This window comes from Cutaneotrichosporon oleaginosum (assembly GCF_008065305.1).
Source record: "Cutaneotrichosporon oleaginosum strain ATCC 20508 chromosome Unknown ATCC20508_contig06, whole genome shotgun sequence".
Classification (NCBI taxonomy): domain Eukaryota; kingdom Fungi; phylum Basidiomycota; class Tremellomycetes; order Trichosporonales; family Trichosporonaceae; genus Cutaneotrichosporon; species Cutaneotrichosporon oleaginosum.
This window is the reverse complement of record NW_027072175.1, coordinates 494,032-520,088: the sequence shown is the minus strand read 5'-3', so window position 1 is coordinate 520,088 and position 26,057 is coordinate 494,032. Positions and strand designations below refer to the sequence as shown.

Below are 26,057 nucleotides of genomic sequence, written 5' to 3'. Positions count from 1 at the left end.
GAGGAGTGGATTCCAACGATTACCCAGGCACAAAAGATGTCATTATATGCCCACAAATACCAGAAGATACACTACTAGCGGTAGCTCTTGCGCCGCTTGACACGCCCGCCTTCGTCCTCGTCCTCGTCGCTGTGGTCTGCTCTCCGCTTCTCGCTTGAATGCGAGCGCCGCGGCCGCGACTCCTTGCGCAGCCTTGCGCGCCAGCGCTTGTGTAGGCCCGGGTCCAGGTTGTGCTCCTCGAACTCGGCGAGCTCGGCCTTGCTCATCCCGCGGCACAGCTCAACTCCGAGCTTGTCCCACCCTTCCCAGTTGCGATCAGCGGTCGGCACCATGCGCACGCTCCCGTCGTCCTGCGTCTCCTCCTCGTATACTGGCGGCTGCGTGAACCGGTCAAAGGACGCTTCGAACTGCTCCGATGAGTGGTTGTCCCACACGCCCTCCATGACCTCGCGGAAGCGCATGAAGGACAGGAGAAGCTGCGCGAGGAGCGTCTTGTCCAACCCCTCGGGCTCGTCCTCTGTGGCATCGATGTCCGTTTCTTCCTCGTCGTCGACTTCGTCACCCTCCTCGCCCTCTTCAACCTCCTCGTCACTCGCACCTTCCTCCGACTCCTCGGCGTCCGTTTCTTCCGCGACCTCCTCGACGCGTGTCAGCACGCCAACGCCGTGCTCCTGTGCGACGGAGAGCATGAGATCAACGACGTCCCAGAAGGAGTCGCGCGCCTTGTCGGCCCAGCCGCCATACTCGACGCTGCGGATGTCGGCGTGCGATGGCTTAGGGTTCTCATCCTGCGAAAAGTCACGGTATCTCCTGATCTCGTTGACGAAAAGACCCGAGATCGCAACTGAGAGTTTGAATAACAACAGGTGCGTCTTGAGAAGGATGACAGTCGTGTCCCATGTTGTTCGACGGAAGCGTTCCTCGTCCCACACGTCGCGCCCACAGCGCTCCTGATGATCGCGCGCGGCCACAATGGCGTGCACAAACTTGCGCAACAATCCGTACACCAAAGTCGCCTGGTCGACGGCGGCGAGCCTGTAACGCTCCACGTGGAGAACCGCGCAGTGACCTATGCGGAGAAGAGTGGCAAGGCCGTCGAGGGAGCTAGCTGCTGTTGCGAGATTCGCCTCCATGTCCTGTACGGCGGTGTCGAGAGGCGCAGGCAACGTCTCGTGCTCGAGGAAGCCTGTGTACATGCACACACTGGCGAGGAGCGCATCCTCGAGTGCACTCTGTACCACTCTCGCATCCTCCCGACTCGCCTCAAGCTCTTGGGCCGAAGAAGAGGACGAGGAAGGAGAGGAAGCCTCTACCCAGCGGAGCAGGCAGCGCGCCGAGGCGACAGCGGTGTCGTGCAGCCCACGCGTCCACGCCGCCTGGGCTGCGAACACGCTCTCATCTGTCGTCACGCTGCCGACAGAGCGCTGCGGCACAGATGTCTTGTACGCGGCCGCGTATCGGCGCACGCCAACCATGGCCGCGGCATACGCGGCGGTCGTGGCTTCCTCTGTGCCATATGCGAGGGTGGCGATTCGCGTTAAAAGTTTTGCATCGGGGACGGGTGGCGGGCCGATGCGGAGTCGAGGGAAGGAGAATCTTGAGATTGCGCGACCGGCGGCTATGGTCAGCTCGAGCTCATACGCGTTATTACTTGGAAAGACGGCCTCAAACGTGGGCAATGTCATGGTGGACGCGGTCGACATCGCGCCGGGAGGGATGAGTGTGATGCTGCTCTCTGTGCTTGCGGTGCTGACGGTGCTCATGCGCGAAAGCGGGGGGTTGTAACGGCCACTTCCTTTTATCAGGGCCGCTACACCCGGTGGTACACTCAACTGCACGTCAGTTGGACCGACTCTTCTCGCACCGTTCTTGATTTTTGTGTTTTCACTCACAGACATGGCTGACAGCATCATCGCGACCGGGGTGATTGTGATAGCGAGGTCGTGAGGGAGAGATGCGAGTCCGTTCAGCACGGTCTGTGATGGAGGAGGGGGCTGGTGGAGGGGCGGAGAGGGAGGGGAAGGCGCGGAGGGGGGAAAGGACACGCGCACGGGCCGCGGGGGGCCGGTCGGACGATGTGTGCGTCTCCTCTGACTCTGCTACGTGATCGGCTAGGCGAGCGTGTCGATGGCGCTGTGGAAATGATTCGGGCAGCGAAGTGAGAGCGATTGTGCAGCGGCGAGAGGAGAGGGGGAGCGTTGGAGAGAGCGAAAGCGATGAGGTAGCGAGGATGGGCATCCGTCATCTGGACATGGCTGGGAATGCCGAGAGACATTCCTTCCCTCCACCAACGCGTGCCTTGGGTCAACCTTGCGTCTCATAGTGCCCACGTGAAATTGCTTCCGAGACAATCTGATACAAGGAAATCTTGGCCCACGTCGTACGTCCGAATCCACGCATCCGACTACAACAAGACATGGACATATGGACAACGTTCAATGATGACAGCTTGATCCCTTGAGCTTTGCTATGAGATACCTCTACCCGTTGTCCTCTGAATTTATTATCTGATAGACGTGAAGAGGCAAACTATGAGGCAACTAAGCTACTGTACTGTGCAAACGCGCTCTAGCGACAAAGCTCTCCTTTAAAGTATGTGCACAGCCAAGCCGTCAACCTTCGCAGCGCCTGCGCCCAAGAGGCAAGAGGCCAATAGTCCAATAGTCCAATAGTCCAACTTGGCAATACAGCCAGGCAGATGGCAGATGGCAGATGGCAGAGACAGGCACAAACACATCCGGGCGCCACCACCTTGCCAGGCGCTGGGCGGCGCGAGACAACGGTGGGTCCGTGCACAACTATCCAACACGTTCACGCGGCCACCACACACCTCGTCACCCTCTCGTCATGACTCAACGCACTCCCTTCTCCTCTCTTCTCGCTCTCGACCGCGTCGTCAAAAGAGGTAGTCGTCTCCCCTTTATCCATTGTCCGATCGCGCCATTCTCACCCCCAGCCCTTCCGTTCCTCATGCCCGGCTTCCCCGCAGCAGGCGTCTTCTGCCGCGACGGGCCCCCCAGCCTCCTCCACTTCCACAACCACGACGTCTTCGCCGCCGACGACGCCGCTGCCTCCCTCCCCTCTCCCCCCGCCTCGTCTAGTTCGCTTGCGCGGCGACGCAAGCGCGTCGCTCTCTCCCTCTACGACCTCGACTGCACACTCATCCGGCCGAAGAGCGGGTACAAGTTTCCACGCGGCGCAGACGACTGGATGTGGTGGCACCGCGACGTGCCTAAGCGGTTGCGCGCCGACGTCGCTGCGGGTCGGCACGTCATCGTCCTCACTAACCAGAATGTGCATGGCCGCATGCTCAGAGACTGGAAGGACAAGATTCGCATGATCGCTCACGAGGTGGGTCGAGAGATCGCCAGACGCAAGATCGAGAGATCCAGTGACGGGTTGGCGCCGGAGATCGGAAGAAGGGCTTGCTCACGCAGATCGATGACGTGCCCATCCGAGTCTTTGCAGCTCTCGACCGCGACAAGTATCGCAAGCCCAACATCGGCATGCTCGAGTACCTCTTGCGCATGTACGCTGAGCGCGGGTGGGAGGTCGGTGAGTCAGACGCCTGCAGATGAGTGCGGCTGCGCTGATCCCAGATCTCAAGCAGTCGTTCTTTGTCGGCGACGCTGCGGGTCGAGCAGGTGACCACAGCTCTGATGATCGCAACATGGCTCACAATGCCAATCTCCACTTCCGCACGCCCGAGGTTAGTTGGGCATGAGAGCCACTGACCTCGTCAGTACCATTTCAGTCAGCCCTTCCCACGGCCCAAAACCTCGGACGAGGTCATTTCCCCTCGGTAGAGCACCCCTTCCTCAACTCTGCCGCCCGCCCGGCTGCCCTCGCCCAAACTTAATCACCCCTGTACTCCCTGCGACCTCACTTGATGACCACGCTACACTCCCAAGACTCACGCATCGCGCCCGTCCCCTGCATCATATTTCTTGTTCTGTTTTCATATCTTGGGCTACCTCTCTCGATGTAACTTCAACTGTGTACCGTTGTACTTTTAGAGCTTGGCAAGGACCTTGTCCGCGGCGGTGTCGGTCGCTGGTGTCAGCTGGGGCATATTGGGGGTAGCTTACACTTGCTCGAGTCACCCTCCACGACAACGTCGACGATCTTGCCGTCCTCGATGACGATGACCGTGCGCTTGAAGCGGAGGCCGCCGAGGCCAGCAGTCGCGTCGAGAACAGTGCCGAGAGCGTGGGCGAGCTCCGACTTGTCATCGGCGGCTGAGTGTGAGCATAGGTGAAGGACAGAGATACTGAGAGCCGTCTGAAGCTGTGTCTGCATTGATTGCAGCCGCTGAACCTGGCACCGCCCGCAACGGACGCAGCGGTGTCATAACCCCGACCTGTGACGCCCCGCTCCTGCTTCACTCACCAAACTTGACAGAGTCCGGGGCGCCCATGCTCTTCTTCCACGCGTTAACGACGAAGAGGTCGTTGACCGAGACGACATAGATGCCGTTGACACCCTTGGCGGCGAACTTGTCGGCGTCGGCAATGAAGCCGGGGACCTGCGACGAGCAAGTGGGGGTGAAGCTGGCGTCAGTGAAGCTGTACTGGAGAGTGAAGGAAGGGGGGCGCCGTGTTTGCTCCCACACCCCTTCCTTGTCAAACACAGTTCTCAAGCCAGCCTCAAGGCTACTCACGCCCCGGGAACGGTCACGATGATGTTCTTGCCCTTGAGCGACGAGAAGTCGACACGCTTGTCCATAGCGTCGACCTTGATCTCGACAGAGGGGACCTTGTCCCCAGGCTTGACCTGGGCGGCAGTCTGGAGCGAGCGGGCAGCCATTGCTGGAGTAAGCAGATGTGATAGGAAGGCAGGAGAGGGAGAGCATGTGAGGGGAAAGAGAGGGAGACGGGATGAGCAAGTTGGGATGACTCACTGTACTGGGGGATGCGAGTAGAGCGGGTGACGGTGCGAGGAGCAAAAGCGCTGTTGTTAAGAGTGATGAATGAAGGATGAGACAGCGCGCGCAGCGGGATATGAGGAGGGTGAGTAGCCGTGACCGGATAACGAAAGCCGAGTGCCCGAGGAGAGACGGAGGAGAGCGTCAGCGTCGACGTGCGTGCTGCGGAGGGGCGTGGAGGAGCTCACAGAGTGCGAGTTGCTGGGAGGGCGCGAGCGAGGAAAGACATTGCAAAAGAAGAGAAAGCAATAATAAGAGGAGGATAAGAGGTGGGGGATGGCGTGTGAGAGTGAGAAAGCCGACACACAACGCAGTCGTGGTGACAGACGGCAGCCTGACTGTGGTGGGCATCGCGTCACGTCATGTCAGGCTCCGGCGCTCCGGATGTTCGTCCAAAATACCCCCGCCGTGCCGACCTTCTGGAATCCATGCCCCGCTGTATCACTCCCACTCTTGTGGATCGCCTCCGAGATCCGAGACGCACCAGCATTCAAGTCAGAGACTATCTGGCATCACGCACAATGTTACCCGTGCCCTACTCTAATATGCTATTAATGATTCTTCCTCGCCCTCTGATATCATCTGTCACCCTACTCCTTGACGGACCCCGAGTTGTCTGCGCAGCCCCAAGGCTTGCCAATCGGGCCCTTGGTGACGGTGATGAGGTCCTCGATGGCGCCGTACGTGCCTGCAGCCAGCAGGAAGATGCCGAGGATAAGAAGGACGATGTTGAGGTAGAAGCCCATGCGGCGCTTAGTCGTGCGCACGTCAGAGAGGCGCCAGTTGTCGTGGATCCACATGATGGTGTACGGAATGAAGCAGACACTGGTGGTCAGCACGGGCTGTATAGAACTTTGAGGGCAAGGAACTCACAGTGGGCAGACGACAGCTCCAATGAGCGAAATTAGGGTGCCGAAGATGGGAATGGCCGAGGCAATGATGTAGCCGACAATGACCGAGCCAAGAACGCAAGAAAGCCAGGTAATCCAGTGCGTCTTGGTGCTGTGGTTGAGGTGGTACGAGCCCTTCAGGAGGCGAACGAACAGGTTCTTGCCGGCAAGGTGGGAGAAGATGGTGAGCGAGGCGAGGAGGCCTGGGATGGCAATACCGTAGCAGACCTTCTTAAGGAGCACGCCGGCGGTGCCAAGAGCAGGCGAGGCAACGTACTGGCCAGCGAAGGAGTAGACGACGGAGCCGATGACGAGGTAGACGATGGTGAGGAAGAAGACGGAAGAGACCATCGAACGGGCGTAGACGCGGGGGTTCTTCATCTCCGAGACGATACCGAAGCTGCTGTCAGCGCGGTTCTGCAACACGGCCCATTGCCATGGAGGGGAATGGTGGGGTACTGGAGCTGGGGGCAGCTGTGACGATAGATGATGACATCGGTCCGCCAATCATCTTGCCACCGCTGCCGATCCGCCACACCGCCACACCGCCGATCGTTTCACGAGCGCTCGGTGCAGGTAAGGTGGCGGTCGTTCGGAATAGCCACCATCTGGGGTACTCACTACATGGGGGTAGCGCCGTACGAGAAGACGATGCCGTTGATCGCGCTCATGGCCTGAGCAAAGGTGGGGTTGCCGAAGATCTGGACCTTCTTGTCCCAGGGGCCGGTCTTGGGCGCGTCACTCGGGCGGTCCTGGACACCGACAGCGATGGTGAGGGTGAGGATGGACGCCATGATGGAGAAGAGGCCGACCCAGCCAATCCAAGTGACTTTGGAGAGGGTGCGGATCGAGCCGAAGAGGAAGCCCGCGACGGCGGCGACGGCGACAAACACGGCCGTGCACGTGCCGTGCGTCGAGACGGCATTCAGCGAAGTCGAGATACCGACGAGGGCCGAGCCGATGATGAAGAGCATGACTGGGGTCAGCGGCCGCTCCACAGATCCACACAAGCCACAGATCCACAGATCCGTGGATCCACAAGCACACCCTGCACGGGCGCAGTCGATAAGGGGGCACGGCCCGCGGGTGACGCAGATCAGATGGCGTCGGAGGCTTGGCAGAGATTTTCGGATGACGCCAAATAACCTCCCTGTCGGCCTCCTGCGTCTGCGGGCTGCTTACGTCTGCCGTGCTCTCCCGACCCATCTCGCCCGCACAGGCCAGCATCGAGTCGGACTCACAAATCTGGAAGGTAACGTAAAAGAATTCGCCACCGAGACGGCCGCCGAAGACGCGGCCGGCGTCGGCGAGACCGTAAACCTCGGGGTGGTTGACCTTGAAGGTACCGATGGCGAGGCCACAGTCTGGACACGTGAGCGGGAATCCCTGGAAAAAAAATCAAGTGGAGGCGGCAAGCGAACGGGACCGGATCGGAATGAATTCGACTCCGGGAGTGCAGGTCAGGCGACAACTCAGTGCGTATGACCAGCCCCAACTCGCCAAGCCAACTGCTGACTCACAAGCAATCATGGACTGGATGATGAGAATGATGATGATGCCGGGTACAAGGCCGAGGACGCCAAAGACGGAGGGGAGCGCGAGCACACCGAGACCAAGGTTGGCCTTGGTCATGAGAATGAAGCCGCCCACGGAGCCGACCTGGAGTCAGTTTTGATGACAGGCTGGACGCCGACAGCCACAGCGCGAACCGCAAAACTGGGCACTTGCTCGCCACAGCGCGCGCCTCGTCGCCGCGCCGGACCACGCTCAACTCACACCACGGTAGTCGGGACCTCCCTCTTCGAGTTCACCGAAGACGGCATCGTGCACGGTCTGGTCGCCTGCGGGCGTCACCTCGGCGTCGTAGGTCGGGGCGGTCTTGCCAACGTCGGAGCCCGAGTGGCCCTTGTCTGCGAAGCCAAACTTCTCGGCGGACATTGCTGCGTCGAGAACTGAGACAGGAAACGGAATGGAAAAGTGAGAGTGAGGATGAGGGTGAAAGTGAGAGTTGTGTGGGGAGCGAGTGTGGGGTAGGAAAAAAGTGTCAACCTGTGAACTGGGGGCGTGGCTTATACAGTCGGGGAGAGGGGCTGAGTCGAGACGGAGAGGAGTGGACGATGAGTGGTTAAGCGTGCGGGGCACGTCTGTTGCGTGGAGAAGCGGAAATCTGGCAGAGCGCTCTTTATGAACTTGAGCTGCACCACATGGGCTACAGGATCGCAGGAGCAGCACCAGGCGTCCCTGCAGATCCGTCCCTTGATCTAGCTTACGACGACCCATCCGCAGTTGCAGTCTCTGCTTACGCGCTGCTCTCGCGTTCTCACATCATACGGAAATTATCCAGACCCCGGGAAGGCCGCCCTAGGAGGTATGGTGGAGGACTGCCTGCGGCAGGCTCCTGACACCCGCGCCTCGAACCGGGGCTGAGCTTGTTCTCGGCCCTGAGTCCGCATCCGGATCGGGCTGGAGCTGGCCAGCTGGCAACGCAAAGCAGGCAGAACCGTACCAGCGCTCATCTCCGTCGTGCGGTCGAGCCCGTCGCACGACACGTTCCTGCCTCTTGTTCCTGGGTTGATGCGGCGGGTATCCAGCGAAGGCCGCCCGCTCGCTTGGTCAGATGGCATGAGTTGCCTGCCATCACATCAATCTCGTAACGAGCTCACCCTCACCTAATGCCTGATAAAATTCCTACCTCGCCAAGCCGCCACACATCGCCACTGACGCTGCACGAGCCCCTTGCTTCAGATTCCCTCAGATTCCGGCGGCAGCATGTCAAGCTGATACTGACAGAGGTCTGCACGGTCGCAGCCCCGTCAACTACCACAATTATCCACAACCCCCAGCGTCCCTGCTCTTAATCTGGCGAATAAGTCCGCCAACACCGGTGACTACATGCTTACGACATGATGCCAAGCACAAAGATTAGTGTTGCTGCCCACCTCGATTGCTGATCGCAATCACACCATTGGCATGCCGGACCGACAAGTGGGGGCGGGGGACGGGCTCCGGCGCCGAGGCGTGGTGGGGGTGGTGGGGCAGTAGGAGGCGACGCGGGGAACAATGGGGCCGGCTAATGCATGCGGAGCTCCTGCTGCTTACAGGCCGTCAGGTAACCAGGTAGGTGAAGGGCGCCGCAACGCCGATGTGCAAGCGAGAAAAGTGGACGCGTAGTGCCGATAATCATCAAGCGCCGTCCGGACGGGCGGAGCTCGGAGTGGAGGTGCCAGGCCCGGATGTCGGGATATACGGGCGGGGCATGTCTGGGCCCCTATCCCTTCTCGGTGGTAACGAGCCCGAGAGCGTGGGTGCGACCCGCGACCCCGCATCCCCGGCCAGCTCGGGCCGTAGCGAGGATCGCGAATGTGGTATGGGGTTGGGGATACGTGGATGAGCGCGGCATGGTGGTTGCATCGGCCGCCGTGGACGGCATGACATTGTTTGGGACAATTTTGAATGGTTTATTGGAATGGCGAGGTACCGCCGGCTTGGAGAACCGCCGACCGTGGTTGGGGAACGCGCATTGTCGCCGAGGTGTTAATCGCAATCTCTGACGCTTGTTGAACGTGAGCCGCATCGCTCAGCCGGGTGATCGAGTGTTGTACCGAGAGACTGAGACCAAGAATCACAAACTCCCTCTGCGTCGACATACCCCTCAGGCTCCCGATCCCAGCAGTGCATCCCACACGTCTCCCTGCTTGCTCTGTCCTTTTCCTCGCCTTCCACGTCCCTGTGACCTCGCTTGGACTTGGGAGTTGCATGTTTCAGCATCCTGCTTGTCGGTTTCGAGCTGTCATTTTGCCACATAGCCTCCAAGCTGAGACCTCTTCTCTGCGCTCGTACTGACCCTCACCCATCTTAGCCACGGCAATACTTCGCAAAATCATACATAACTATCAAACATATCTATCTTACGCGGAGTGTCCCCTGCGAGGGGGCCGGCTACAAAGCGCGCTTATACAGTGCTGACGCCATCGACGTCGGGGCCGCCTAATCTCTGCTCCTCATATCACACACCGTACCCCTGGCTTGGTCCATTGGGCCCAAACGCAGGCATGGGCAAAGGCTGCCGCGCTTGCCGGAGGGGTGGGAGGCGCGCCGGTCCACCCGTCCAGTGAGTGGTCCCAAACTCGGAGCTAGACGACACGCCCTCCTCGCTGTGTGCGCGGTGGCTGTCGTAACTCTGCACCTCGGCAAGAGATGCGGTCTCGCTCATGACTTCAGGAAGGAAGACCTTCTCGCGCGTCGGCGTAAGCGCCGGCGAGCCACGGTACGTTGGAGGGTGGATGGGCGGGCCAAGGTCGCTCGCGTCCATGCTCAGCGTGCTGCCTGACTCACGGTTGTCGCGCGACGAAATGCTGGAGAATATGGCTGCCTTGTGCGATGGCGGGCGCGGGCCGCGCGGCGTAGTCACTGGTGAACGGGTAAGGACGCGCTCAATGTCGGTCGCGGTTGTGCTATTCGATGCGTTCGAGAGCTGGCGGAGAAGGCCCTTCGCGTTATCCTCCTGCTCACGCATGTGCCATGTCTGGCGCACGGAGGAGATGCTCGACGTAGTCCCCGTGAACTGGGCGGGAACGAACTCCCCAGCTGCCGTCTGTGGCGTCTCGAGGTTGAAACTCGCCTGGCTGCGCGGGCTGCCAAACCCACCAGGCACGCGAGAGCCAAGAGCTGATGTGTACGAGCGACGGCCCGAGGGCGAGGAGGTGTACCCGTGATTGCCGTGGGAGCCCGAAGATCCCGAGCTAGTGTGGGCGGGACTGAGGGGTGCAAGGCCGGTAGTAGGGGACTGCAGGCCTGCGCTGCTGTTGACAGTGAAACGTCGCAGCGCCTCCTCGCGGTGCTCGAACTGAGCCACTCTAGCCTTGACGGCCGGAAGGATGCCGCTCTCGTGGGAGCTGGAGGCCGTCGAGATGTGCGACTCCTCGCTCATGGGCGGCGGAGGTGGGGCTGTCTGCGTTGGTCGGAAGCGGTCAGGAATGATGCGCGATGTGCGCGGCGAAGGGCCAGGCGGCGCTGGGAGGGGCGTTGTATACAGCGGCTGGTTGACAATGGGCGGAGACTCAAGCAGGTCATCGGAACTGTCGCTGTCCGACGAGCGCTTAAGTTGAGGGATATCTTCGCCATCACTCTGGGCGGTATGGAAGCTGTCCGCTCCGCCGGTGTCGACGCGGCGCAGGATGTTGGGAGGCTCCAGGTCCTCGTCAGAAAGGTCCTCGTGAGTTAGGCCAGCAGTTGCGGCGAACAATGCTGCCTGTCTGCCGTTGGGTGTGGACGACCCCTCCCTGTCCCGTTCGTACTCCTGGGGCGGAGGAGGGTAAGGTATCTGCGTGCCAAAAGTTGCTGAACGAGGCGATGGGCCAGGCGTACCGAAGGTCGCCGAGGCAGGGGTGAAGGTAGCGGAGGCTGGCGTCACAGGCGAGTCATCGAGCGAGATCATAGCCGTGTGGCCGGAAACGGTGCGACCGGCGAGATTGCCACCCCAGCTGATGTCGCGTGCACTCGATGGAGGCGGGAGCATGGGCGCCTCAGCGTAGGTGCTTGGGTGCGGGCTCCAGCCACCAGGTAGGGAGTGGGTCGAGCGATGACCTCGCGGAGAACGCGAGACAGTGGAACTGTGCTCGCTCGTAGCATCATACCCGTCATCCGGCTCGGTGCTGGCCTTGCTAGTAATGCTGAGGTCGCCGATCTCGAGGGGCATGGCATAATCAATACTGTCTGGGCGAGCGCCGAACTCCTGCTGCAGTGGCACTGGGGAGAAATCGCCACGCTTGTTAAGCTGGGGCGAGAACTCGCGCGCCTCAGCTGCGACCGCTGTCTGAGCTTTCGTGACAATCGCGCCGCCACCGCACGCAAGCGCGAGACGCTGCTCGAGGCTTGCGCGTCCGAATGCGGAACCCCTCGGAGTCACATCCTCGCCTGAGATGTCGGCGGCAACAAGGTCATCGTCGTCGTCGTCTCCACTTCCGCCGCTCCCTTGAAGATATCCGCCGGCAACACCTCCGTCCAGGCTCACCATGTCGTCAAGCATGTCATCCGTGAGTGGCTCCTCCTCTTCACTGATGTGGTGCAAGAACTTGGAGATGGGGTGAACAACGGGTGATGTGACGGGCGACCCGGTTGGTGAGCCCATCGGAGTCTGCTCGTTATCGGTGTCAGCCAGGCTCTCGGTCTGTTCTATGTGCGGGGTGGGTGCGCCACTACGCTCAAGACCATCCGCCTGAGAGTAGATCGACGCGGTGTCGAATTCGTATCGCGGACCGTTGGGCTCCTCAGCGGGACGGTAGGTCTGGACCTCGTGAGGCTCCAAGCTCGAATGGATGACACTTGCGTCGTCGCGGACATCACCTTCGGTTGCTGCGTCCAAGTGTTCGGATGTACCATTCCCGATGACAGCAAGCGCGTGTACGCGCCCATCGCGGCGGTGACCCTCGACAACGAGGCGATTACGCTCCTCCTCGTCGATTGACTCGGTCTCGGACGCGTTGGACCCACGGCGGCCACGAATCGTCGACATTGCCGAGCCGGGAACCGCAGTGCCCACGCTAGAATATTTCGACATGGGCGAGATGGGGCGGGGCATCATGTCGGTGTTGTGCTCGTCTGGGACACGAAGGTGCCCAGTCGAGTGCATGGAGTCGCCGCTAGAGCTAGCATACTCCGCCCCAGACCGGGCGCGCCCCTGAGCGACGAGGGCCTCAATGTCGAGGGTGGTGGACGAACTACGAGCAATGGGCTGGTTGCCTTGGGGCTCCCCCTTGAGCTGCTCGAACGTGTATCCAAAGCCGCCATCCTCAGGCACACCAGGAAGGCGTGTGGGAGGAGCATCCTGGTGTGACTGGAGCTCGCGAGGCTGCGGCTGCTGGGATGATGCCTGCATGAGGAGCGGTGGGGTCTCCGGCACTGGCGGGAACAGCGTGGACGCTACGCCGGATCTAAGAGCGCCTGCCGGCCCTGCAACTGCCATGCGGACACGAGCGCGACGTGCATCGCTGGGCATGGGGGGCGGGTCCACAGACAGGAAGTTGATGAGCTCGATTGGTACGTCAACAAAAATCGAGTTGTTCAGCGTAACGCGCAGCACGTAGGAAATCTCGACGAGTTTGGACCGCGGGATGGAGATCATGCCCGTCTGTTGTCAGCGAGTGCATCTTTGAAAAGCTTACCGGAATAGGCACACTCATATCCCAACGGTTCGACTCGCCAGGCTCGAGACCCGTCCACCAGCTCTTGGACGTTACGTGCCCACTCCCGACGTCCATGAAATCGGCCTCGTTCGTCTCCTCCGACACTTTGCGGCGGATCATGTTCAGAAAATCCTGCGTACCCTTGACCTTTGGCACGCCGAAGGTATTAACAGTCTGCAAGATGGCGAGCGAGCACCGCGTAATCTTTTTGTTCGAATTGTTGCGCACGCCAACCTCGCACCACACCCTCTGCCCTGCCACCCACGTCTGCCGACCCAGCGAGACCTGAAGGAACACCTTGCCCTTCTCGCCCGTGAGGCTCCAACCCAGCCTGGACTCGATGAATTCAACAAGAGGCTGGCGGGAAGGCGCGAGTACACGCGCCGGGTTGTGGTACGGGAGGAGAACCATGGGGCGGTAGAAGTGAGCTATGGCTCGCTTGCCGCTCTTCGGGATGTGGAGTTTGACGCTTCCGACCACGACGTAGCGAATGTTTGGTCCTTTGCTTTTGTCGCCCGTGAACGCGCCCTTGGCACCGCCACCAAGGGGAAGCTGCATGCTGAAAGGGAGGGCGTGGGTACCCTCGTGCGCGAGGCGGAAGCCCTCCTCGTCGGCCCCAGACGCGAAGAGCGTGGTTGGCGGGGAGTCGTGCTCGAAAAACTCGGGGAGGAGGTATTGGTGCTGATAGAAGATGTGGCGGTTTGTCCCGGACCCCTCTACGACCTCCTCGTAACCGAGAACACGCAGCTTGCCGGCGCCAACGCGGAGGCCATTTCCACGCTTGCCACCTCTGACCACAACTTCAAGACGGCCACGGAGCTCGCCGCCCTCGACAACGCACTCACGCTCGATGACAACATCGAGTTCAACCCTGGCGCGGCTTTTCTTGCTCGCCTCGAGGCGTACCTCTCTCTGTTTCGGTGTCTCGGGTGCCGGAAGGACTGCGTTGGCGCTGAGTCTCCGGCTCTTCGGCTTGCCGAGCATCACCTCGAGCTCCTGAGATGCACGTGCATCACTGCTGGCTGGGTGGAACAACGTCCCCTGTCGAGCGAGCAGAGCGATGCCGTCGGAGTTGGCACGCACATGACCGCGACGGCGCAGGTCCGCGCCATCGTCTGAGGATGGAGGAGTAATGGGCAAGCGTGCCTGCGAAAAGTCGGGCGGCCGGGGCGATTCCTCGAGGATGGTCTGGTAGCGGAAGTTGATATCACCGGTAGACTTGCGATGAGCATGACGGCTAGCGGAAGGCACTTGAGCATAGTTGGGCATTTGGCTGACGACCTGTCCTGGGCCCTCGCCGGGAGAGTACCGACGAGATGCGTTGTCGAGCACAACCATGCCGCCCGTTTCAGCGGCGAGAAGTGCAGCGTTTTGACTGTGCGCGCCGAGCGCGGTGGATGTGGTCGGAGCCGCGGGACCAGCCTTGGCGGCCATCGGCCACGGTTGACTGCGTGGCCTAGCAGGCTTCTGACTCTCGGCAGAAGCGTTGGAATTGGGTCGACCGTTCTTCGCGGTTGCGTATGTCTCCGCTGAGCCCGAGTTTTCGGCTGAGGACCCGGGAGTTCGGTGAGGCGGGAGGGGGAACTGGCTAGCGTGGGAACCCGTCGAGTCCGACCAGCGGCTCTGAGGCTCTATAGTTCGAGCATGCGAATTGGTGGCACGAAGCGTGTTCCGAGGGAGACGGAGGCGCTCATCCTCATCTTCATCGTCGGAGAGGGCCTGATACGGGGTGGTGTTGGACGGCGGCTCGCTACCGCTGCGGAGGCGGCGGAGGAACTCTGAGCTCTTTGAGGGGCGGGTTTGGCGGGACGACACGATCGCCCCATTGCCGTTGTTTGGGAGGAGCTTGTCTGGTGTCGAGTTCTGGCCAGGCTGAGAGAAGTTGGGGTCGTTGTTGTCAAGTGTGGCAAGCGGCTTGGAGAACGGGTCGCTGGGCGCTTGGGGCGAATGTGGGGCCAGAGTGGAGTTGATTGCTGCGAACGCGCTGCTTACTGGCCGCGCGGTGTGGGTCGGCTTGAGTGCAAATGAGCGTGAAGCCTGAGCCTGCAGATTGTTAAGAGCCTTCCCGTCCTCCTCGGCAGGTGGATCCGGGTTCGTGATCCGGAACCGTCCCGGGGTGTCATAAGGTGCTGGGGATGGGGGGTTTGAGTCATCCGTCTCTGACGCAAAGGGCGCGCGAGGGGTGGGCGACAGCGGTGCCGGTGCTGACTTTCGATTCGGCGAGCCGTAACCTGGGCTCACACCCAGGCCGAAAAGCCTCTGTGGCTGGGACGAATGCATGACCGTGCGCCGGGCCTTGTTGATCGACACTCCGGAGGCCCGGAGTGATGAGAGTGAGCGGCGCCTGTGCAGTTGTTGGGGAGGAGAGTAAGATAAATGGTAATGTAAGCCAGAGATGTGGGTGTGCGAGTGTGTAAGATGGTGGAGTGTTGATGTTGATGTGGTGAGATGTGGGATGAGGAGATGAGGCGGGGGAGGGGATCTCGGTGGATGGGCGTGTTGTGTGCACAATCTCACAGGAGAAAGCAGTCGCGCCCTTCCTGGGCTCTGATTGGGTTATCGGCATGACAAAATCGACCCTGGGATTGTTTGGCCTGGCTCGTCACCCACTTGCCATGTCCAGCCAACCCTCCTCACCGGCCTCACCCCGCGCATGCCGCGCAGTGGAACAGAGGGCAGAGGGGTACAATGTAGCAAGGTTTGTTTAGCATCATGGGAGCGCCGCTCTTTCCCTGAAATACTCCTTTCTAAACATTGCCAGTTGCTCGAACGAGGTGTCCCTCAGCCCCAGCAGCTGGCACCCGCGCCTGCCTTACTTGGTTGCACAGTTCTGCCCCTCTGCATGCTGAAAGTTGTTGTGGGCGTACCGCCTGTCATCTCGCAAGGCCGTAAAGCCCTGCCGCAGCCACAGATTGATGGAATTCATCTGACCAAGGCTTGCAATGTGCCAGCCATCACGTTGTTTGCACATCCATTGGCTCACCACGTGCCCTACCCTGACTGCTTAGAAGAAACCAGCCGTACAGAGTCCAAACCACTACGTTCATGGATGGTCAGCAGACTTGTGCCGAACAGTCTCCAAGGTGAACAGCAAGTTAGGTGGTTGCGAGGCGGCAACGGAGCAGGAGTGAGCCAGTCGTGAGTGGTTTCAGGCGGGCGCTCTTGTTGACCGCCGGGGAGTTGGTCTATGCAGCGACCCACCCAGCAATAGGCTTAGAGCTTAGTTCGTGTGTGTGAATACGCAAAGCGTACCCCGTGCAACATCCAGAAGTGTGCTCTGGGGCTAGAGCGTCGAGTGGATGAAGATGATGTCCGGTAGGAAACGAAGACGGCCATGTGAATGGACCTAGCAAGCCCAACTTGGAGCGAACGATGGCAAGAGGTTGGAAAGAGACGAGCAGGGGGAGCTGCTGAGCGTGCTCTGTCGGCAGATACGTTCCAAGGCGTCGACCAGTCGGACGCAGTGGCCTGGAAGCCTCTCAAATCTAGGCCGTGGCGTCATGTGATAAATGTTCCATACAGGTCAGCTGGCTGGCTTGCGGGATGGCAGTAGGCGAGGCGTGCATGAGTTTAAGCATGCGAGGCGGCACGGCAAGACCGCGCACGGCGATAGGACACCGCCCACGCGAAACACTCACTGTAAAGCGCGCGCCGAAGATAGGCCGCGCGTGTAGTGTGATCGCTGGGACGGAGGGCGTGACTGCCCGTAAACGCTGACGAAACAGGCACTTGGCGCCCATCACGGCGCCCTTGCGCCGCCCATCCGGAACCGAGCGGAGCCAGCTGCCTTTCGAACTTCCGAGCATTCCGATGTGGCGCCACTCTCAACCGAATCAGCTGCTTGATCGACACGGAGGGCAATCACCTCTGCGGACGAACAATGCTCCGCGTGAAGCTCGTGTTAATGGCGGTCCGACTTGGCGTTGAGGGGTATTGGTTGCTTGACTGCTCCGTGCATGTCAACGCAGGAGATGCAACATGAAGCGCGCTTGCCGTGCTGTGCGGGTTTGAGATAAAAGGCCAAGTGTGGAGCACTTCGAAGCTGTCTCGCAGATCCATCAAATCATGTCGTCCGCAAGCACAGCCCAAGCTGTTATTCTCTTCGGTGTGAGCGCCGTCGCCCTTATCTCAGAAATCCTCTCCCTCCTCGTTCTCAAACGGGGCGGATGGGAGATGACCCGGCCACACATGGCGATTGCTACGCTGATCGTTTGGGATACCATCCTTGGAATCTACGCGTTCTTCCAGTTCGTCCCTATTTTGCCACATTAACAGCAGGGCGGTGACAGGCCTCTCACGCATTACTCTTACGACGCACCTTCGCTCTCTCCTACTGTTCATCGTCTCAGGCTACACAGTCGCCACTATCTCAAGCATCCTAGCCCCAGAGTGAGTCAAGCATGAATACAGCTTACGCAGCATTAATCGCGAAGGCAACCTATTCGGGTGGCTCAGCGCCAACTTCCTTCTCTCAGCCATGGTGTTTTACCTCGTGTTCGTGGCTGAAAACTATGGTCATCCCGCCATTGGCGACAAGATCGCCTCAGACGTAGGAGGGCGCCTGCAGCTTGAGAATCAAGTTGGACATAGCTTTTCGCCCGCTAGCGCGATCCAGGCCGCCTTTCTGGCTCTTGGTGGGGTAGAAGCAGGCCAATCAGTAGTGACGACGCTTGCGCTTCTCCCCTCGGTCTCGAATGATCCCGCGGACGGAATCAAGCGCGACCAGATATTCTGGACGGCATGGGTCTTCGGCCTTATTCTCGTCTACGGCCTGGTCACGTAGGTCGCCCTGCTTATATATACCCAGCTGACAAAAGCTTGATTGCGCGTATCACGCGCCGCGCAATTTGGGTCCGCACGGTCCGCGCCGACCTGATGATGCTCTTTATCTGCGTGATCCACGGTGTCGAGGAGGCTCATATGATGCTGCGCATCCCTTCGCCTGTCGAGCACATCTTTCTTTGGGTGTGCCTTGGCGCCATGTTCAGCGCCTTCGCCTTCGAGACCACCTACCTCTGCTTGTACGGCGGGTGGGACACTCTCAAGACTAACACAACGTTCGCCGACCTCGCTGGCGCGCCCGAGCTGCCCGCCCCGCCGCCCGTGGAGAACGGCTCAGGATTCATGATCACCCAGACGGTCCTCCTCGCCGGTGTGGCACTGTTCGCGACGGGGGGCCTTGCGCTGCTTGCCGAATCGCACAACACTTGGGGTGGGTATGCGTAAGGCCCTGTTGACAGCAGTTGCGGAGGCCCTTCTGGCCTGGTTCGCCATCCTTCTCCTCTACCTGGCCCTCCATGTGGCGGGTCACTGGGTGTCAGGCCTCGCTTCGTGGCACAAGGTCAACGCCGAGCTGACGGCCCTCGGCTTCCTTTTCGATGCTGGGCTTCTCGTCTCTATCCTTGCCACCGTCCTCCTCCAGCACGATCATCGGTAAAGCCTACCCGAGCTCGCGCTTACCCCAGTGCCCTTGTCCTCGCCTCCGCCTGGGCTTCAACTGCGGCCTTGCTGGTTGTCCTGGTCTTTGAGGCCGGTGTCGTAAAAAGTCATTATGGCCCCCTCAAGACAGTCGGCGACCGTAGCCTCCTCAAACTCGCGGAGTGGAAAGCAGGCCTCGAGACTGAGAACAGGCAAGCCCAGTCCTGAGAGACAGCTCCTCAGTCCACATAATAACAGAATCTTGAATATCCTTGCCGTATGCAAATCAATCTCTCTCGCATGTGACGCACTGACCTCGCCCAACCTCCACAACCCCGGCCGTTGAGATGCACGCACAGACCCAGCTGAAACCACACAAACAAACTCACACGCAACATTCCCATATCGCTTTTCCTCACATCTCCCGCAACTCCCGCAAACCCAAAGGATGTCGTTCACCTCGCAGCGCCATGCCCGCCCACCGTCGTCCGGCCCACGCGGTCCACGCACCCACGCCATGAGCTTGAGCATTAGCGAGCGTGGGAGCGAGGGCGGCTACGACCTCGGCCGCTTCGGGCCCCCGGACTACCGCATGGCGCGGAGCCCGGAGCCGCTCGACCACGAGGTGGCGGCTCGGATCGAAACCCTGGAGGCGCAGCTTGCGCTTGCGCGGATTCGCATTGCGGAGTTTGAAGCGGCAGACGCAGAGCGGCGCGAAGCCGAAGCCCGGGAGGCAAAGAAAATCGAGCAGGCAAGGTGGGTCAGCCGGTGAAGCCAGGGAGAGTGCTAAGGGCAGGATGTGGAACACCGTCCTCATCGCCAAATATGGTCGCGAGGCTGAACTCCTCCCAATGGGCAACGTCCTACCAGTACGTTGTCTTCAACGGGCCTACTGACCCCAGTACATTCGACGCGCACATGAGGTGGACCCCCTCGAAACTCTTGAGCTGCGCAAGCGGATAGAAGACTTGGGTGGCAACGCCCCAGACGACGCCCTCGAAGACAACCTCAGGATATATCTCCTTTCGCTTCTGGGCGTACCGCCTCTACCGGCTGTCAAGCTCTCATTCATCTAGACCCGTACATGCAATTATCTACTATCTACATGCGACGGGCTTCGGCACGAGCCCATGCGCCCACGCCGCCCTGCATCCGAGCAACTCTTCCAGCCAACATATGAAGAGTGGGAGCGAGGCGCTTCTCTTCGCCCTCCGGGGTGAGAAGGGATGTGCGGAAGAGCAGCTCCGTTGCGCGCTCGTCCTCGCCGAGCTTCACGAGCGGTGGGAGCGTGGTGAATACCGTGCTGGCATCGGCGCGGGCGAGGCGGAACGCTAGTGTCGCAGCGGGAACCAAGCGCTCGGCGCTCGCGACCGTGGCGATAAGGGCGGCGACCTCTCCAGACCAAGCTGCCCTCTCGGTGCCGGCAGCGGCCACCGCGTCGTCCAACAGGCCAAGGAGGGCGTCGCGGACCTCCTCAGCAGCTGGATGATTGCCTGCGTCCTCCCATTGCACACGAATCCATGGAGCTAGGGAGGCGCGAAGGAGTGCACGCGCGCCAGTGCTGGTGCGCGCTAAGCTTCTCAGGGCAGCGAGAACGGCACGCCGGAATGGCGCGTCAAGGCTGCTCTGGAAGAGCGAACAGAGAAGCGCGTACGTGTTGCGGCGTGCAAGAATTGAGGCATCACGATTTGAGCGCACACCATCGCGCAACAACCTTACGATCCACGCACGCTCGCGGCGCGCCCCATCGCCCGCCGCGTAAAGCATGCCGTAAAGGAGCGGCACGTCAGCGACGTCGAGAGTGGGGCGCTGAAGAAGGAAGCGGGAGGAGAGAGGGAAGAGGAAGTTTGACGGGTGGGCCTGGGCTCGCAGGGCGTGCGCGACAAAGAGGGTGATGAGCGGCGAGAGACGGGGTTGGACATCTTCGCTCTCCGGCGCCGGAAGGGAGTGCGCGACGAGCTCAAGCGTGTGCAGCAGCATTAGTTGCTCGTGGAAGTTGGCAGCCGAGACGAGTTGTACGCTACGACCCAGAACGTAGCCCGCAACGCGGCGCATGCCAGCGTCTCGAGAAGCAAGCCCGCACACAGCTAACCCAAGGACGTTGGAACGCAGTATCTCCACCCAGTCCAGTCCGCCCAGTTCGTCCTGCAGGACTGTGGAGAGGAGTGCCAGCACAAACACGGGGTCGTAGACGTCATCAGGTTTGACGTCCGGAGGCAGCCCGTCGTCGACAGATTGTGCGCCCGCTGGCGGCGGGTTCGACCGGCGCAGCGGGAAGGCCGCTGCCGAGTTGAACACCTTCTGCGGGTCGAGGGAGGTGAGCGCATCGAGTGCACGGGCGGAAACTCCACCGCTAGGTGACCAGTGCTGAAGCACACTCGAGAGGGACAGTTTGCGCTGGGCCTCAAAGGCGATAAAGAGCTCGAGAAGAAGCTTGTCCGCCAACCCGAGCGTGCCGCGGTACAGCGGCACGAGAGGTTCAACAAAAGATGGTTGGCACGACACGTATGTGCTTGCAAGGAAGAGCGCGTGGGTGATGCGCACAAATGCCAAGCGGTGTTCGTCATCGGCGCCAGGCATTGCAAGGCGAGATAGCTCACGCGATGCCACGAGCTGCTGAAGCTGCTGGCGCACGAAGCTAGCCTTAAGCATGGCGCGTTGGGCGAGGACAGCCGCAAACTCAAGGGCCTGGGGGATCCCAAGCCGTTCAGTGATGGCGGCGGTGATGGCGGGCTCAGGGTCGCTCGGCTCCACTCGCATCCCAGCAGCGAGCTCAATGGCTTTGCGGAGCGCGGCAAGAGTCGTAAGCTCGTCCTCGGACAGCTCAGCGTCCGAGCTGAGCAAGCGAGTTGCACTCTGCAACCCGAGATCAATGAGAGGAGCAAGCGCTGCCCCAAAATCCGCGTTACCGCTCTCAGCGAGAGCCTGTGCGGTATGAGCCAAGGGGGGTCCGAAGAGCGGGAGTGTAAGCTGGCGGACGGCGACAGTCGTCGCATGGGCCTGGCGCGGAAGAGTCGTAATCAGCTTCCTCGCAGCATCATGGACTTCTTGAGGATGTGCGGCGTCAACAAGGGCGGTGAACGCCACCTTGACGATATTCTCGCCCAACTCGGCAGGAATACCCTCCGCGTTAAGCGCGGCAACGGCCGGAAGAATGCGAGCATCGTTAAGGCAGTCGCTTTCCATGGCGAGCGTACGGAACCGCTCAGCCGCCTTGGACGACAAGTTGATCAGAAGCGCAAGAAGGGTAAAAGCATCGCTGTCGCCGCGGGACACCAGCTCTGACAGCGTGGCGTCTGTGACTTCGATGTCTAGCCTGCGGGAGAGAGAGGAGGCGACGGCAGAGTCGAGCAGAGCGGTGATAGGGCGGTACACTCCCAGCTTGAGAAGTGCGGACAGTTGGGGATACACGCTTTGCGGGCGGGATGCAGCGATGAGAGCACTGAGGACCGCCGCGGCGAATTCGTCCACCTGGTTGGTCTTGGTGACGCGCTTGACAGCAGTGGCAAGGGAAACATCGACCTGTTTGGCTGTCAGGAAGGGAATCCAAGGCTGGAAAGTGGCGAGCGCCCGTGGCAACTTGGTTTTGCCGTCGAGTATCTCCGCCGCAGCGTGGGCATATGGCTCAGCGAGAGCCTTGTCGAACGCGCATGGCGAGAGTGTCGCAGCTAACTCCGCGAGATGGGGGCGCAGATTGTCCCCTGCCTTTGTCAGGAAGAGATCGCGCACTGCGGCGTCATTGAAAACTGCAGCCTTGAGACGTCTGCTTGCGCTGTCATCGCCCGCACGCCTCAGAATCGTCGCGAGGAGGAGAAGGACGTCTTCACTGGCCTGACTCGTGAGGAAATGCACAAGGAACTGTGCCTGACGCGCGCCCTCCTCTACGGAGGCGGTGTTGACGAGCATCGCCAGTTGCCCGAGTTTGGTGTCGGCGCCCATGGCGAAGCTGCCAAGACAGTTGCGCGTGAAACTGCGTTCGGACCACTCGGCATCGTCGACAAGGCGGGGGGTCTCGGGATGCAAGGCGATGGCAGCACTCCCCTTGAAGACGACGTCAAGGTCGCTCTCAATGGCAGAAATGATTTCGTCGAGGCCCTGGCGCGGCTGACCTTTAGACTTGGCTTCTTGGACCGATAACGAGAGGCGCGTGACGATGGCGCGGACGAACTCGTCACTAGCCTGCTTCCCAAGAAGGCCCACGAGTACACGGCGGAGGTAGTTGAGTACTACAGCGGCGGCCTCTGTTGCGATGTGCATACCTAGCAGCTTGGCGTGCATCTGCTCAACGAAGGTGACGAGTAGTGGAGACGCGACCTCCCACGGCGAGAAAGAAGGAGCGATGGTGGCGCCCTCCTCAATATACTTGTGAGGGGTCTTGAGAGCGCGACGCACGCACTCGTCGAGGAAGGAAAGCAGGTGGATCTGCTGCGCAATGAACATTGGCCCGCTGACGGCGTCGGACGCCCGCGGAAGGGCGTTGAGCCAAATGGGCAACTCGAGAGTGTCGTGTTCGAACAGGAGGGATGGCTCGAGCAGTCGGTGCAAAAGAGTCGTTGTCATCGCTTGCGTCACCACGTTGCGGGTTGACAGGTGCAGTTGCAAGATGTGGTAGATGTAGGTGAACTGGGAGCCGGAAGCCTTGTTCGTCCAGTTCCAGCCCGATACTTCAGACAACAGTCGCAGGACGTGCAGCTGCGATAGCGCCTCGAAGCCTTCGACATCGCCGCGCGAGTGACCGAAGCCGCCTCCCATGCCAACAGTGCCGACTGTTCCAATGGAAACGACACTTCCAGAGTCTGATACGACCGAGCCCTCGCGGGCCTCGCGGCGGGCTCGGCGCTCCTGATTCTTGCTAGAAGCGGAGACCAGCAGTCGCCCAACGTCGAACTTGGCCTCACCGGCTAGGGACGGCAACGTGCGATGGTACAGCCCGAAGAGACGAAGGGCCGTCTCCGTGAGCATCGCACTTCGCGCAGCCGCTGACGGCTCGGGCTCCCAGTCCTCATCAGCGTCAGGTGGCGGGCGCGCCATGGTCGCCGACTTCTGCGCAAACTCGATGAGCGTGGAGACCTCAGGCACACGGCGGCGGCACTCAGCCTCAAGCTCGCGTGCACCGGCGCGCCACGGCCCCTCGCTGTTCTCGCCGAGTTCATCCGCAATAGACGCGTAGAGAGCCTGCACAGCCGAGAGCTTCTGGAGACCCCGGGCGAGTGCGAGCGCCGTGACGTGCTGGACGAGGTGCGAAGAGTGCTGGAGGCCCTTCGTCAGGTGCTGCTTGGTCATCGGGGACGGGAGGACGCTTTCCACGACGATCCCCACCGCCGGTGGGGTGGCGCGCGGAGGCATGGAAGCAGCCGACGTCCCGCGCGGCGCGGGCTGGTTAAACTTCTCCCGCGCCGGGAGCGGTAGAGAGATAACACGCCCAACATATGCCATGGTCGCGATCCAGCGTGCATCAAGGCGAGGGTCGAGGGCAAGCGCTGAGTACGACCAGTAACCAGCCACGAGCTCGGGGCATGCCTCGAACACCTTGAGAACCCAGCCGCCCACACGACCGTCATCGTCGACGACTCGGGCACCGAGCTTGCGTACAACATTGGAAATGATACGGTTGTGCAGCCCGCGCTTTTGCTTGCTGTCCTCGTCTTGTCGCTCATACCATCCCTCATCGGGAAAGCAGATGCCACGCATTGGGTTGGACGTCACACTCTCAAGAAACCCTTTGGCAATGTCTCCGACAGCGCGCTCCGACGACTCTTCAACAGCCTCTCGGCTTAGCAGACGCGAGATGTTGCTGAGGGCTCCCTCGTCAAGGAGAACGAGAGATATGCGGCGGGCTACACCGGGCGGCGGCCCGCTGATCGCACCCCACATTGCCGAGAGCACCCTGTATACTGTCACGGGTGGGTCGTCCATCAGGCCGTTAGTGAGATTGGGAAGGATCGACTTGGCGTGCGCGTGGAATTCTGTCGTGGGCAGAAGTGGGAGGAGAAGGTGGATGCCAAGGTGGCGGATGTCGGCGCGGTCAAGGGGGTCTACGCCGTACTCGGCTGTAGTACCGTCTTTGTTCCTCCTGCGCATTTGAAGGAGCTTGCCGAAGTTCTTGGCCGCACCTCCATCAACGACCGCCTGCCAGACCTTCACAGCGAGGCGCCCACGGGACGAGCCCAAAAGGTTAGTGACATCAGGGGTGTCGACGTTCGCGGCCGCGGCGGCAAGGTCGAGACCCGCGTGGATGTTGTCGCGGTTCCCAGAGGCAACTAGACGTCCAAGTGAGGCATGGTATGGTTCGGAGGGGGTGACGAGCTTGTTGACAATGCCAACCAGCTGCTTGTGGAAGAAGGGAAGCGGAGTGAGGATGCGGAGAATCAGAGCGAGGAGGTGCGCGGCCGTTTGCGCAAGCTGATCGCTCTTCGCCTGTCGTCAGCTTTGGTCTCTCGCCTATCTGACCTCGTCGGCTGCCTTCCAGGCTGCGAAGATCTCGTCAACAGTCGGTGAAACATCGAGGTAGTGCTGCAAAATCAAGACGGTCGCATGCGAGATGGCGAGGGGAAGGCTTGAGTAAGGGGTGAGAATTTGCTGATGAAACGATACGAGGGCTGCTTTCAGCTTTATCAACCAGCACAGCCTAGTCCTCAGCGTCGTGAGATGAGCTGCGCAGACTGCCATTGTTGCTACCACTCACCTTGCCTCGTGCCGGTGGTCAGACCGTCGCGCACCGCGCGCCCAGTGGGAAACGACTTGGTACCCGGTGCAGGGCGATGCACGACGTCGCTTCGTGCGACTTCGTCGCCGCGCTTGCGTTTGGGTGCCATACGATTTTGTTACTGCGTCTTGCAAGCCTGCGAGTATGCGAGTGCGAGACAGAGTTCATGTGGTCACAGTTGTCGCAGCTCGGAAATCTCGCCAGGCACGGCTACTCGTGAGTTGTTTTCCCACGGTGTACACTGAAGGTGGAGGTATCTCTGCCCCACTTCAGCGAGGCTCCAAGCCGAGTGACCCAACATAATGCCGCCAAGTCAAGTCACTCTCATCGTCCTGTGCAGTTGGTGGTGATCGGCTGAAGCCGGACTAACGAGGGGCGACGGGGCGTGTGGGAGTTGAAGGTGAAAGGCTGAATGCAGGGCAAAGCAGTGCGCATTCGCACTGGCGCCGATGTGCAGACGTGCGGAATGTTCCTCGAATAATGCAAACAATCCAATGTAGGAGATGAGATCGGATGTGCGCATCGCTTCAGCCTCTATTCCACGCTTCTTTGCTGACAGTCACCCGTACCGCCTTACGCCGCCATGGCGCCGTCTTGCAATCATGCAATGATGGTTGCCTTCCGTTGGTGCAACTGGTCTGAGACCAGGCCTGGGAGAATGCCGGCCCGGTGCCGGCCCGCTCCTGCGTCATTGCTTGCTTGCTACTCGACCCATGAATCTCACCGTGCTTCACACGACTTGCTCGCGTCGCACGCGTCGCAATCGATGCGTTGGCCAATGCCCCACCACTAGCGGCGCGCGAAGCCTTTCGCACCATCCGATCTCGCACTGGGCGCCGCCGATCTGACAATTGTGCACAGCACTCGGCGGGCCCAGCGGATGGGCGGCGCTTCGCAACATATATATGGACATGATCAACAACCTTCTCTCCGCT

At 60.7% G+C, this 26,057-nt stretch overlaps 7 protein-coding genes across 7 annotated transcripts; 2 read left to right on the top strand and 5 right to left on the bottom strand.

The window, feature by feature from the left end:
* Positions 1–74: 74 nt before the first annotated feature.
* Positions 75–1,913, bottom strand: COLE_06634 (uncharacterized protein; the record flags this gene model as incomplete). The annotated part of the gene is made up of 3 exons (XM_018426996.2): positions 75–1,618; positions 1,652–1,832; positions 1,893–1,913. 3 exons carry the CDS (start codon positions 1,911–1,913, stop codon positions 75–77), a joined length of 1,746 nt encoding a protein of 581 aa, XP_018275659.1.
* A 934-nt stretch (positions 1,914–2,847) lies between these two features.
* Positions 2,848–3,806, top strand: COLE_06633 (uncharacterized protein; the record flags this gene model as incomplete). The annotated part of the gene is made up of 4 exons (XM_018424398.2): positions 2,848–3,351; positions 3,438–3,555; positions 3,600–3,709; positions 3,744–3,806. 4 exons carry the CDS (start codon positions 2,848–2,850, stop codon positions 3,804–3,806), a joined length of 795 nt encoding a protein of 264 aa, XP_018275660.1.
* A 206-nt stretch (positions 3,807–4,012) lies between these two features.
* Positions 4,013–4,806, bottom strand: COLE_06632 (uncharacterized protein; the record flags this gene model as incomplete). Its single annotated transcript, XM_018421569.2, has 4 exons — positions 4,013–4,053; positions 4,089–4,238; positions 4,390–4,550; positions 4,661–4,806. 4 exons carry the CDS (start codon positions 4,804–4,806, stop codon positions 4,013–4,015), a joined length of 498 nt encoding a protein of 165 aa, XP_018275661.1.
* Positions 4,807–5,514: 708 nt separating this feature from the next.
* COLE_06631 (uncharacterized protein) lies at positions 5,515–7,446 on the bottom strand (the record flags this gene model as incomplete). Its single annotated transcript, XM_018424399.2, has 5 exons — positions 5,515–5,749; positions 5,798–6,214; positions 6,436–6,790; positions 7,056–7,178; positions 7,335–7,446. The coding sequence occupies 5 exons, from the start codon at positions 7,444–7,446 to the stop codon at positions 5,515–5,517; spliced, it is 1,242 nt and encodes a 413-aa protein (XP_018275662.2).
* A 2,374-nt stretch (positions 7,447–9,820) lies between these two features.
* COLE_06630 (uncharacterized protein) lies at positions 9,821–15,278 on the bottom strand (the record flags this gene model as incomplete). Its single annotated transcript, XM_018421006.2, has 2 exons — positions 9,821–12,943; positions 12,978–15,278. The coding sequence occupies 2 exons, from the start codon at positions 15,276–15,278 to the stop codon at positions 9,821–9,823; spliced, it is 5,424 nt and encodes a 1,807-aa protein (XP_018275663.1).
* A 1,785-nt stretch (positions 15,279–17,063) lies between these two features.
* COLE_06629 (uncharacterized protein) lies at positions 17,064–18,644 on the top strand (the record flags this gene model as incomplete). The annotated part of the gene is made up of 6 exons (XM_018426095.2): positions 17,064–17,245; positions 17,277–17,387; positions 17,418–17,777; positions 17,816–18,210; positions 18,242–18,431; positions 18,464–18,644. 6 exons carry the CDS (start codon positions 17,064–17,066, stop codon positions 18,642–18,644), a joined length of 1,419 nt encoding a protein of 472 aa, XP_018275664.1.
* An 873-nt stretch (positions 18,645–19,517) lies between these two features.
* On the bottom strand, positions 19,518–25,231 carry COLE_06628 (uncharacterized protein; the record flags this gene model as incomplete). The annotated part of the gene is made up of 3 exons (XM_018419930.2): positions 19,518–24,833; positions 24,867–25,015; positions 25,102–25,231. 3 exons carry the CDS (start codon positions 25,229–25,231, stop codon positions 19,518–19,520), a joined length of 5,595 nt encoding a protein of 1,864 aa, XP_018275665.1.
* Between the last annotated feature and the right edge of the window lie 826 nt (positions 25,232–26,057).